The sequence below is a fragment of the Mesocricetus auratus genome, unplaced genomic scaffold (assembly GCF_017639785.1).
Source record: "Mesocricetus auratus isolate SY011 unplaced genomic scaffold, BCM_Maur_2.0 Super-Scaffold_100007, whole genome shotgun sequence".
NCBI classification, from domain to species: Eukaryota; Metazoa; Chordata; class Mammalia; order Rodentia; family Cricetidae; genus Mesocricetus; species Mesocricetus auratus.
In genome coordinates, this window is record NW_024429191.1 from 24,758,042 (window position 1) to 24,770,708 (window position 12,667).

General features: G+C 41.7%; 1 protein-coding gene across 6 annotated transcripts in view; it reads left to right on the top strand.

Annotated features, from left to right (window-relative positions):
• Positions 1-12,667, top strand: part of Ebf1 (EBF transcription factor 1) — a 385,469-nt gene that overhangs the window by 278,497 nt on the left and 94,305 nt on the right. For 3 of the 6 annotated variants that reach the window (XM_040748482.1, XM_040748484.1, XM_040748486.1), the window contains exon 9: positions 8,961-9,094. In XM_040748482.1, coding sequence (XP_040604416.1) covers positions 8,961-9,094 — 134 coding nt within the window. The remainder of the gene's footprint in view (positions 1-8,960; positions 9,095-12,667) is intronic. The other 3 variants (XM_040748483.1, XM_040748485.1, XM_040748487.1) reach the window with 1 other exon arrangement.

Here is a 12,667-nt window from a genome sequence, read left to right on the forward strand (position 1 = left end):
TTATGATAAAATGTATAGGATAGACTCTGGGACTATGTATGTGCACATGTCTATGATAAGAGTAGGGGTGTGTGTGTGTGTGTGTGTGTTTGTGTGTGTGTGGTAGTGGTGGTGTTGGTAGGGGTCTAGTGCTCCCATAGCTTCCAGAATAAGAACCACTCCTTATCACCTGACTAGAACTTTTATCAATTGAAGAAATCAGAGAGTCTTTTATGGGGTATTTACCCACACATCCCTCCCCCCATTCCTACCAACTTTCATTGCTGTCTGCTGTCCAGCTGTTCAGTTAACTACTTAGATATAATAGCGTTGAGCATATATGGAAAGGCTAACATTATTTGATGGTCTGCTGACTCCCGCCATTTGTGATGGTGTTGAGCCACTGTGACAAAGGATATATAAAATGTCCATAGATGGGTGCTAGATTGCTCTGTCTCCTCCTCCTTATATGGTCATGACCATTGTAGGTTGTTGTCTCTTGTGGTTTTCATCACAAACATACTGATCGTGTGACTATAAACATCTGATGAGAAAGGCTCTAAAGGATTCCCTGCTCATGCAAATTAGCCACAAGTTCAACAGTCTTTGCCTGGAAAGCTTGTCATGGCTCTTCCCCACTAGGTCCTTTGTCACTGAGGTGGTAGTTCCAGAACCACTCTCCAGGCATTGCCTCTTGGCGGTCCCCTGGCCTCTGTCCTCAACGCTTCCATAATCTAACTTATCCAGTTGGGATGATGAGTTGGCCACTCTTTCTGAGGTTCTATGCAGGGAGCACCAGCTGAGCTCAGCTTGATTTATTCACGATGAAGTTGCAAACTGTAGCCTCCCCCCAGGCTTACCCCAGCAGGAAAGTTTCCTGAGAAACACACAAAACCTAAAAGAAATGACAGTGAGAGTTGTAATTGTTAAAGCAGCTAATTGTTAAAGAAAAAAAAATGACTAATACTAACCCTCAGGGGAATGGGAGAACAAAGCCCAAATGACTGTCTTCTGGCTGAGTCACCCATTCAGAATTATATATCTTCTGTACTCACAGTTACCGTTTCATGGCAAGGCTGCCACATCTCCTCTCCCTTTTCTGATTTTTCAGACAAATGTCGCCATACACACCTAGGATGACAGCACGCTGCATAACCCCTCAAATGCAATAAGCAGAAGAAATTCTGGGACAAAAACAAAGTGGATTTGACATACTTTAAAACTTTTTAGTACAATTTTCAGTGTGAACAGAGTCAGACTAATGCAATATTAAGTCACCTACACGCATCTCTCTTTTCCCTGAGCTCCAAGTCCTGCTCCCAGACACAAGGAAGCTAAAAATTCATATTCAGACAAGAAAAGGCAAGCCTTGGTGAACAGATGGAGTGGAGTTCAACATAAAGGCTTAATCCTATCAGGCCGATTCCTGTATGGCCATCTGGATAATCCCACACACACATTCAAGTCCTGTTAAAAATACAGCTCCAGCCAAGATTAATGTCACAGATTTTCCACTGGACATGTTCATATTTGACTTTATGATTTTCCAGGCTCAGGAAGATTGCTTGGAAAGAAAGACTAGTGTATTCCTTGAAAAGGTGGTTACATGATTTTTTTGTTGTTTTCGTTAAATCTGAAAATGGTTTCCCCTTTTCTTAATATCGGGTGTCTGTTTTGGGGGAGGTGGTTTCTACGGCTTTGCTTCCTCAAACTTTTCAGACAGCAGGGTAATTAGGAGAATAGGGTAAAAAATAATTTTGTGCAGAAAAGTTCCCCTTGCTGGGAAAAAAAGAATTATTTACTCATTGTGTCATCAGAGGCAAGCAGTTTCACTATTTCTGCAACAAATACCACAATTGGATCCATGAATAATTCATTCTGAGGGTTTGCCTACCCTCCATGACTATTTCCCCCATTACTTAGCAATGGAGTGGCTGACAATCACAGAACAAGGGAAGGAAAGAGAAAGCTCGTGGCGACATTTGCCTTTCACTGTTTTGGGATTAGAATTTTGTGCATTTTAATTTCAGGCCTTATGTGTGAAATGCAAGTTGGAATGCAATATATTCATCCCTCCTTGAGTCACAAAATTCTGAGCTTCTGTATGTATTTAACAAACAATTTTTGTATATTATGAAACAATGCTCTGTTACCTGTCATTAAATCCAAAAGCCTTCAACAATCTTTCAAGTGCAATTTAGAAGTTATAGGCACATCAAAATGTCAAGTTTTTTTCACCGCTAAATTGTTAAACAGCCCTGAAGAGTGAACATGAACACTTGTGGTTCTCAGAGAAGTAGATGCAGAAATCCAGAAGCACTTGCTTTGGAATGTTCCAGAATATAATGGTGACTGCACTTATGCTCATCTCTTGCTCAGGTGCTGTGTCCACTGATGGCTGAGGTACTTAGGAATTTCAGAAGAAATGAGAAAGCCAAAATAAATAGGAAGTAAATAGGCCATGGGCTGGGCCTGTAATTAGCAGGTGGCATCATTTGGGACATAGATGTTATTTCTGAAAAGTGGATGATAACCACCTTCCAGCCTCTATAGGGACAGTCTTTGGAGCAATGTTTCCATCTAGTGACTGGGAGGTTTTTCCTTTCCTCCTCTTCAGTGAGAGCCATTAATGCTGTCAGAGCAGAGGGCTTTTCTGCCAGATGAAGTCACTTTGGGATAAAGGATACAAAGTGCTTGAAAGTCTCAATTTCCTCATCTAATATTTAATAGGTTTAATTGCATCTGGTATTGAGAAATCTCTGTATCATGGCTTACATTTCTCTTTAAAGTGACAAACACCACAGGGGGGGAGGAGGGAGGGAGACGAGGGAGAGACTCTTGTATATAAAATAGTGTAATTCTTTGCAAAGTAACATCTAGATATCTTGCTAGACAAAGTAATAAATGCAGATCAATAACAAAATGAAACATACTCTAATAACTGACAAAATAACTACACAGTGCAATTAGAGAGGACAGAGCAGAACCAGCCTTAGGTAACTCATCAGAGAAGCATGTTACACACTGCTACAGCTTCGGTGACAAGGCTGTCACATCTGGTTACTTACTAATGGAATTTATTTGTTATGAATTGGGAGACATCTGTGGTAATGTTGGCACCCTGCACATGGGATTGGCCCCCATGGCTGGTAGATGTCTGATCCAGGCTTGTAGCAGCTACTAGCTTCTCAGGCACATTTTGGAGGAGAGTTGGACCAAGAACAGACCTTGTGCATGGTGAAGGTGGAGAGGGCTAGCCTTCCCACTAGTATCAAACACAGTGTTTGGTCCCCTTCTTCTCTTTAACTGCTTATTGGAAACAAATAAAGGAGCAGTTGGGAAAAGTAGCAAATTGTTGAGACTGTGCACTGGGTTCAAATGGGGTTCCTCCACAGACCAACAGTTTCTGGAATGGGGTTACTAAAGCCTAATAGATAAAGAGGAGAGAGGTTTTATGAGCACACAAAGGTGTTATTGGAAAGAGCCCAGCTCAGGCTGGCAAGACAGTTCATCAGGCCAAGGTGCTCACTGTAAGACTTACAACCCAAGTTTGATTCCCTGCAACCCACAAGGTAGAAGGAAAGATCAGACTCCCACAAATTGTCCTCTGACCTCTGTATGCACAGCCTGGCATGTGTGCACCCCCATAAATAATAAACAAACAAATGTTAAAAATTAAATTAAAATTAAAGGAGTCCAGCTCATGGGTTTTGCATTTTCTGACAAGTTTCAAATATGGGAATAATAAAAATAAAGCCATTTTCTCTCATAAATTTTCCAATGAACATTCATTCCATGGGAAAGAAATCCTAAAAATGAAAACAAAACAAGAACAAAACCTCACTTTTCTTTGGGATGTCCAGTCTGCCTATTCAGTCCCGTTAGCTGAACATACTACCAAGCAGCTAAACTAAAAAAAAAACACTTAGGAAGGTTTTTGTAAAACATGGTAAAATCTAAGTGATGAGTGCATTGGGCACCTTACTAAATAAATGAGCTCCTATTAATAGAAAGCCAGTGTCAATAATATTAAATAGTTATGGCAGAAACTAGTGTATAGTATATCTGACACAAGCTGGCATTTTCTGTGCATTTGTGCCAAATCTGTCGGGGCTCAAGCACTGGAAGCCACCACAGTATTCATGGAGCAAGTGACAGGAGGCTGCACTAAATGGTAGATGTGGACTGTTGGAACCGGTGTCTAATGACCTCATCAGTGTCTACTCAGGTACCAATAAACGCCGGTGCCACCCTTGCCACCTCCTTTGGGAGCCTCAGGTACTTGCTTTTTAGAATCCCTTATTCATAGAGAGCTGTTGGATGGACCGTGAGAAGAAGGCATCTGGTGTGTTTCATGCGTGGGCACAATCGAACCAGAGAGCAACCTAGTCCCCACTTCGCACTTCATAGTCACTGCCATCTTGAGATACAGACCATGACTCAGGACCTCCTAAAATTGTACATTTTGCCAATTGATAGCGTATTGTATGCCCAGGATATTTAAAGACAGAAAAGGAGGGAATGGAGGCAAATAGCACATCTCTCCTGAGGCCTCTGTCAGAGGGGCAACAACAGTGGCCAGACCCTCATTTTGGAAATGAGATATGATAAACCTTGAACCTGGGTCATCTTTATGGCTACCCTGAATAAGTGAGACATCGATCAGAGCACAAAGAGATCTCAGAGGCAAAAGCATGAGCAGCCCCAGGACCCTGCTGATCGACACACACACCACTAATTCACCTCAATGGGAAGGCACCTCTGAGCTCAATTAACCCTTATTCCCAAGGCCACCAATAAACCCCGAGGTAAACACGGCTCTCCAGACCCTGGCTTTCTATCAATGAAATAGGTCATTTCTATTGGAGGCCGAGCTTGTAAATTCACCTTGCTAATCAAGAGCCTGGTGCTCCTGGTGCAAGCAGGCCGGCGGGCGCTAGAATCATGTAGCACTGGTTCTATAATCCAGACAGTTTAAAACCACTGAGGGCGTTTGTGATTTCTTCTGCCTTCCGAGGTGATTTGAAGAAAATATATATGTTCTGGAGGTGGAAGAGGTGATCAGAAATGTCCCCAGTGCAATTGTCTGCTCGCACGTTAGTTGTTAAATATGTACTGGAGGCCGAATGATTTCTCTCTCTCCTATTTTTTTTTTAATTCTTCGCTTCCTTTTTCTTCTCACAGCAGCCATTGTTCAAAAGCAAATTGGAAATCTGGTAATTAGGCCCTGACTCACGGTGTAGCATTAAAGTCCCAAGCCAAAGTTCAACACCCTGAAATGAAATTTAAACCAATTAATCTGTTAGATTTTTATCGCTTGTCCGTGTTTTCTCAGCAATTCCCCCAGCACGTGGCCTTTGATCAACTCTCATACAAACGCTAAAATGTGTGCCTGCTGCTAGCAAGACGGAATGACATTAACATGGTCCTCATAAAACAATCAGAGCAGAGAAGCCCTCAAACAGGGAGGGCATAGTAATATTTAATAAAAGCGCACACATAATCTTCAGAATTAGCATTTTGTGCCTTGCAGTACCTTGGGGAGAAGAGCTTTTATTTGTGGAGTGATCATTATAACAAAGAGGCGCTACCTAATAATTCCCACTTTAATTCTGCAACGTGCCAGGAGCATTTCAGAGCCATTATGCTAAACTGGTGGGGTAATCATGTTATTGTCACAGTTTGAAGGAAGGAAAATCTCTGCTTTGGTGGCTGGTGAGGGGTGGGAGAAGCATTAAAGAAGAAGAAGAGGGAAAACTTTTATTTTTAATGAAATTTAGAACCAGAAATGGGTCTGTTGCCCTTGTGGACGGAATGTGAAAATATGCTGATGGGAAGGAGTCTTTCATTAATTAAACCATGAATTTCCTGCTTTGAAAAGAAAAAAGCATCCTTACTTTCAAATCTGCCCCTTCACTTCCCAAACCGTAATGGTTTTTTTGTTTGTTTTGTTTTGTGAAAGAATGCTATTGATTATCTCAGCTCATTATGGAACTCCTGAAAATCTCTTCACTCTCATATTCTTCTAAATCCAGCCAGTGTGACTGCTAAAACAGCAATCTTTCCCAGATCTTGTGAGGAGATGGCATCAATGAAAGTGAGGCCCTAGCCACTTCCAAGGTTCTGCAGCACCCTTAGACAGCCTACCAATGGGACGGAGGGGGAGGCGAGACCCAGGGATCCTAAGAATCCCAGTTGATGCTAGGTGCTTGGCTCAGTTCTTTTTAGCATTGATTTGCTCTAGAAAGTACAGATGTCTCCACATGTCCTTCTTCACTGAATTTTTTACTCATATATTACCTTAATATATGCTCAGTGGAAAAGCTTCAAGCCATATAAACCTTAATAGAGTTAAAATTAATAGCCATTTTTCCTGTCAAACCCAGTCCAGTCATATCCCCTTTTCATAAGGAGCCACTGTGGATAACTGATAGGCGTCCTGTCTTCTAGACCTTTGTCTAGAACACCTGGGCACATGTCACCTGGAATCATACATACACACAAATACTCATACACATAAAGGCTTATTATACAATTTTTCAAATTAGCTGGAACACTTTTCATTAGTTCGAATTCTTGCTATCTCCTTATTCTCTACTTCCCTCAGGGTTCTCCCTCCTGAATGCAGGAAGACAGTATTCCATTGATTCCTCACTCCTTTAGGGTCCTGCGCTCTCTTCTTCTCCTCCGGCTAGTTGACCTGTAGGTTGGCTTCTGATCAGTTTCTCCTAGTATTTGAAAACATTATCACTTTCCTTAAGTTCAGGTGTTTCTGTGTGTGTGTGTGTGTGTGTGTGTGTGTGTGTGTGTGTGTGCATATAGCTCACCTCCAAACCCCAACCACCCATACATTCACATACATCTACTCCCTACACACACATTCATGCAAATGTACACAAACACGTACACATATGCACACACGCGTTTATACTTTGTAAATAACAAGAGGATAAACAAGGAAAGGAATCGAGTGTAAACTCAACAGGTCTTGACCATATAAGTTCTCCCCAGATTTCTCTTAAATGCTCAAACATGCCCTTCCATGTAATTTTATGCTATGGTAAGGAGTTTGGAAGAGACTTTGTTTGTCTAAACAATTATGTCTGCATCATAAAAAAATAAAAACAGAAACCCCAAAGCTAATAGATGCTAACATGAAGACCGTTTTGAAATCTGCATGGGCAAACATAGCCTCAGCATTTAATGACACTACTGGAGTTCATGCTTTGTAATTAGATAGGATTCTCTACCCAGCTCATCTAAGCCAATATTGAATATTTTTCCAAGACATCTAGAGAGAAAACAACACCTTTTGCATGTGACCCTAGCACCTGGATATATTGAGTTATAAATCAACAAAATGAGATCTGGTGATATTAACAAAATGTTTTCAAAAATGGTTATGTTTTATGAATTTTTCACAGTTAAATTAACTTACATATTTTATAAACAGCTTGAAATCTTACATTGTATAATGTCATTGCTACAGAAGTCTATAACTATGTGTATCAACATTTTAGTTTTCAAGAAAGCTTTTGCATAAGAAAAAGTTCTGTGCCCTTGAGACACTTATGCTCCACCCTGTTTAGGTCAAAAATTGGACAAGAATAAAGTCCAGCCATGGATCCTTTATATTTTCTTGATTAATTGCTTTGTTTGGGGATAAAATGCAGGAAAGTAAATACCCAAGCTGCCCCGTTTCAGCTGCAGATGTGTTCCTGTGAGTTCAGCCAACGCCAAATGTTTGGTTTGGATGTTTTCAAACTTCTCTGTGCAAGGTTTTGAGGATTAATTTGAATCGGAACCAACACCATCCTACTTGTTTGTGTGGTGGCACGTGAACACTGGTCCCACTGGGATTAACTTAATGTTTTCTTTGCTCATTGCAAAAGCTAAAACATGAGACCTTGCCAAATTTGACAAAGTCCAATACTAATTATTATTATTTTTTCAGTACTTCCCACTCACATTTAAAATTAACTGGTGTTCTCCTTGGCATCAGTGCTTGGGAAGTCAGTCTTGAATACTTAATTTTCTTTGAAGAGGATGGATAGTCTCACTCTCTCTTCTTGCATGGCAGTTTGCTGTGGTGCTGTTGTGAAAGTAATAATGAGTATCATAAGGGCAACAGCATGGCACTGATGGCAAAGATCCTTTGTGGCATCAAGCTGCCTTCAGAGAGGTTTCAAAGTCATAATCCTACCACTCCATGTATTTTTAGTAATTCTGCCCAGAATTACTAGGAAAGCCGCCTAACTTGTGCTTACAGTCACAGCCTTTGCAAATGAAGGCCATTTGCAATGGAAAAAGATACCAGTCCTTACATTTCTATGTCCTGGAAACACAACAGAGCCAAGGCCATGAAGACAGTCTGTGGTTCAGCAGGACTACTGCTATTTGTTTGCATAATTTACCCCAAGTAACCCGTGACTTTGAATCTATAAAATGGGACCCACGACATGTATTTGAAAAAAATTTGTAATGATTTTAAACGAGGAATGGTGTTGTATTAATGTTACAGAGAGAAAAACATGGAGAAAGAATTCTTCCTGCTCCAGCCTCCTGCTTGCCTTGTTAGCCACCTCCTATTGGGCAGGAATGTTCACCTAAGAATGTAGACATTTTTCACTTCACCAAATATATTCAACCTTGAAACAATTCTATAAAGCTTCCACAGCATTGGGATCTCTAGCGTTTGATAAATTCAATTTGTCTTCTGCGTTAAATTTCACAAGCATTCAAAATGAATAAAGAGATGGGTGAAATATATGCATCCCAATAGAAGCAATGAAAAGATGCCTTTAAGAACTAAAGTTGCTCCCTGGGTTTCTGGTCCTGATGTGGCTAGGAAATGTTAAGGTCTTGAGGGGCTTTCTGTTAGCGAAAAGATAAAAGATTTTTTTTTCTTTTTCTCAAGTCTTCCATCATTAAAGTTTGGTTCTAACAGCAGACTCCTTCTCTTTTTCATGTGTGTTGAAAAGCAGCTACTCCCTGTATCAAAGCCATCAGCCCGAGTGAAGGATGGACGACGGGAGGCGCGACTGTGATCATCATAGGGGACAATTTCTTTGATGGGTTACAGGTCATATTCGGTACCATGCTGGTCTGGAGTGAGGTAGGTGTTGTCTGAACATTAATATCTAATAGCTTGGTCTAGTTGAAGACACTGTCTATACTTGAATTTCTAATAAAATGTGTAGGATTTAGTGGTACCACTCTGGGTGGCCTACCTCCAGTCTACAGAACTTTGGAAACTAGGAAAGCTGAACTGAGTTTCTCAGGAGGCAATACTTGCAGTTGGAATAATTTCCATCTAACCCATGAGCATGAACAGAGCTGTCTGTTTGGTGGTTTGTCTTCTTGGACTTCTTATAAGTGTGATGGTCCTGTTGTGTAATGGGAAGTGGAAAGACATTCAAACCTTAGCAAGTCAATTATGTATGATATTCTATAGACAGAATCTACTATGGCTTGAACTTCAGAGTCTACTATTCAGGTGACAGTCATAATGTAGGGAGTCCTTGACTTACTTAGAGTCTCTCAGTCAGAGTGAGTCACTAGGGGACCCTGAAGAACCTAAGGTTTTTCCACAGTAAGAGCACACAGTTTTATAGTGTGACTCCCTGCATGTGACCATGACTGTTCTGTATGCAGTGCTTTCAGTATGGGGATAGGACCTGACTGATATGTCTGGCAAATAACTAGCATTTATTTATTTAAGATCTCAGAACATTTCAGGGAGGCCACAATAGACAGCTTGTTATCTGAATTTGGAGCCCAGGTGTCTTAGCCAGAACATTCAAAGTCTTCATTTACCTCAAAGTACAAAATAAAACCCCACTTGCTTTCCAAGTAGTACTACTTGATCGACTTTTTGGAGTCTTGGGATCTAGGGCATGTACTCAGCATTTGAGAGACTGTCCACCCTTCTCTCTGTACTACCAGCAACAAACTCTTAGTTGTAACCTTCTTGATAAGCACCTTGAGCCTTAGAGATAAATGGCCATTGGAGTAAGAGTTGCTAGCAACCCAGAGTCCTCAGGAGGTCCAATGTGTATGTAGCCACACAAAGAAGTGAGAGCCTTGGAGTGGACACCAAGCTTTGTGACTTCCGATCCTACATGTCGTAGCAGGGTGTCACCATTTAGATTGTCTGGAAACCTTTGTTTCCTTCTTTTAGGGGCTGCAGGAATCAGCTGGGAGTTGGCTGTGACAGTAGAGGGCATGTGTTCCTGACTAACACAACCAAAGTGGATTTTGTCCATTTTAAAGCTCCTCACACACTCTTTGCACCAGCAACCACCAGCCCCACATGCCAGTCATTCCTGCCAGCATGCTGCTATAGCCTTGGTTGCCTCACACCCTGGCCAGAGCATTAAAGCTCTTAGGAAGCTGAATCTGAACCAGGCTTATCAGTCCTTCCAACTGTTATCTAAGCTAGAACAAGTGCACTAAATGTCTTGTGCCAGCTGTCCTCCATTTCTCACTGGAAGCATCAGGGTACACATGAAAAGGATCATCCTCATGGCTACCTGGTGTCTTCAGTGTGAAGAGTGGCCTCTATGAGAACAGTCTTTCCCAGGTGTTGGGAGCCACATCTTCAAGCTTTCTGTCACTCTTTCTGTTGCTTATCAGGGAACAGGGGAGTGGGGAAGAATAAATCTAAGGTGGTCCCTTGCTGTGTCATGGCAGCCAGATGGGGACTGGGATGGAAATCAGAATGGACAACCAGTCTCATGGACTAATCCAAGACAGTTTAAAGAAACATGTGCCTGTTACAGCCCAAGCAGGCTCTACTGGAGGGCAGGAAAGGTTATACCAGGAACTCATATTTGTGCCCCAACTTGCCACTACTTTGAAAAGGCAGTGCATCTCACCTTCTCTATTCTCCCATCCTTGTTGGTGAAAAGATAACCAAGGTTAATATCATCTACCTTAGGCTCGTCAAGGCCCATTTCCATATAATGACCTACAGGGAAGGTATGGAAAGCAGAGGCCACAGGAACTGTACATCTATTCTTTTCCTAATTCTGGGTCCCTAATACCATTGTCACACATTGCTCATAGTTGAGGTGGCCTCTAGGAGGAGAGCATCAGAGTATCTGCTGGTTCTTTGCTCTTCTCCTTTTCCAAAGTGTCCTAGGGAGTTATATCCTAAATTAGGTGTTCTGTCTTGGTAGAAACTCACATTGTGACTTCTAAGAGAATTTAGTAGATGTCCTTGTAGAATTAACAAGGTCACATAGTCAGATAGTGCCAGACATTAGATCTGATGCATATAGTGTAATCGTAGAGACATGGATGTCTTCTTAACAAGGACAAATGTAATCTTGAGCAAGGGAACAGGAAGTGGAAGAGCATGGGGGAAATGGGGAGAGTAAGCTGGGCAATGCAGTAGCAGAGTTGCAGTGGTTAACTGTAAAATTTAAAGAAGAGCAAATACAACAAAAATGAAATTATGTGACCATCTTTTGTTCTTGATGGAGAAAAATAAATTACCAGTCAAGTTCAAAGCCATTTGTCAAGGTTTGGGTTGGATAGGATCACAGCACAACATTGTATTTAAGATCCAGTATCCAAGAACAGGCTCTAGGAAAACGCAGTGTAAATAGCTGGCATTCTTGGAGCCCTTGCTTCCAGACAGACAGTATGCCAAGTGTGTGTGATGGCTGTCAGGCAAGCCTGGGGATCACTATGCACAGTGCTGCAGCTCTCTTTCAGGGACTGGAGCAGGAGCTCAGGGAATGTTATAAGTTGGTTCGATACCAAGTTTTCCCATGTTAGAGGTAGACTTGAACTCACAGGTTCACTTGTGGGGCTCACCATCCATCCTGCTTTAACCTGGATCATGGTCTCCATCTGGAGATCTTAACCCCCGAGATTAGGGTGCTGTGCCCAGCCTTGCTAGCACCAACCCATGCCAGGGGAGTTCTACCAGTACCACCATCTTTACCAGTCTGTGGCAGTGGCATGTAAAGTCTCAGAGATGGAAAAGCGAAACCCTTCATCTTTCAGTTATGTGTTTTGGTTGGAGTCACTAAGTTCTAAGGAGACTTTGTCCTCATGAGGGAAAAGACACATGCTATAGTCAAGGAGCAAGACAATTAACCTGTTATGGCCTCTGCTCTAGAATTAGGTCCCTATTTATCCAATGTCTTTATCCATAACCATGTGATTGATGGGCACACCATTTGTAAGATGTAAGGTGTAATCTGAAGTAGGCTATTTTATTTTTTTAAATCATTTCTCCATCTCCCCAATTCCTTAGCCCAGAGCATTGAAGGCTGGTGCACCAGGACAAGCAGATAGTAGTGTAGATTAGCAGTTGATGCTATAATGTGCAGTCTTTTTTTAGCTGAAGAATTAAAAAAAAGGCAGAGAAAATAGGACCAGCTTAATTTACCCTCAAAGGTGTGCTCATCTACCATCTTTTGCAAATGAGTAGTTGAGCTTAGCTCCCTCTGTCCCCTGAGGCTTAGAAGGGGGAGAGGTGGGCCCTGCTTTCTTGTGCACTCACCCTCACAGGATTCCCTCCACTCCATCCTTTTTCCTTTTTGGATGTTTCTTGCCATCTCCCCTATCCTTCTTTTCAGTCAATTATTTTACTGATATTCTTAAGGTCTTCACTGTGTCTTACCCCCAATTACTTTGAAGAAAATACATAGTGCTGTTTTATATATAAGTGGAG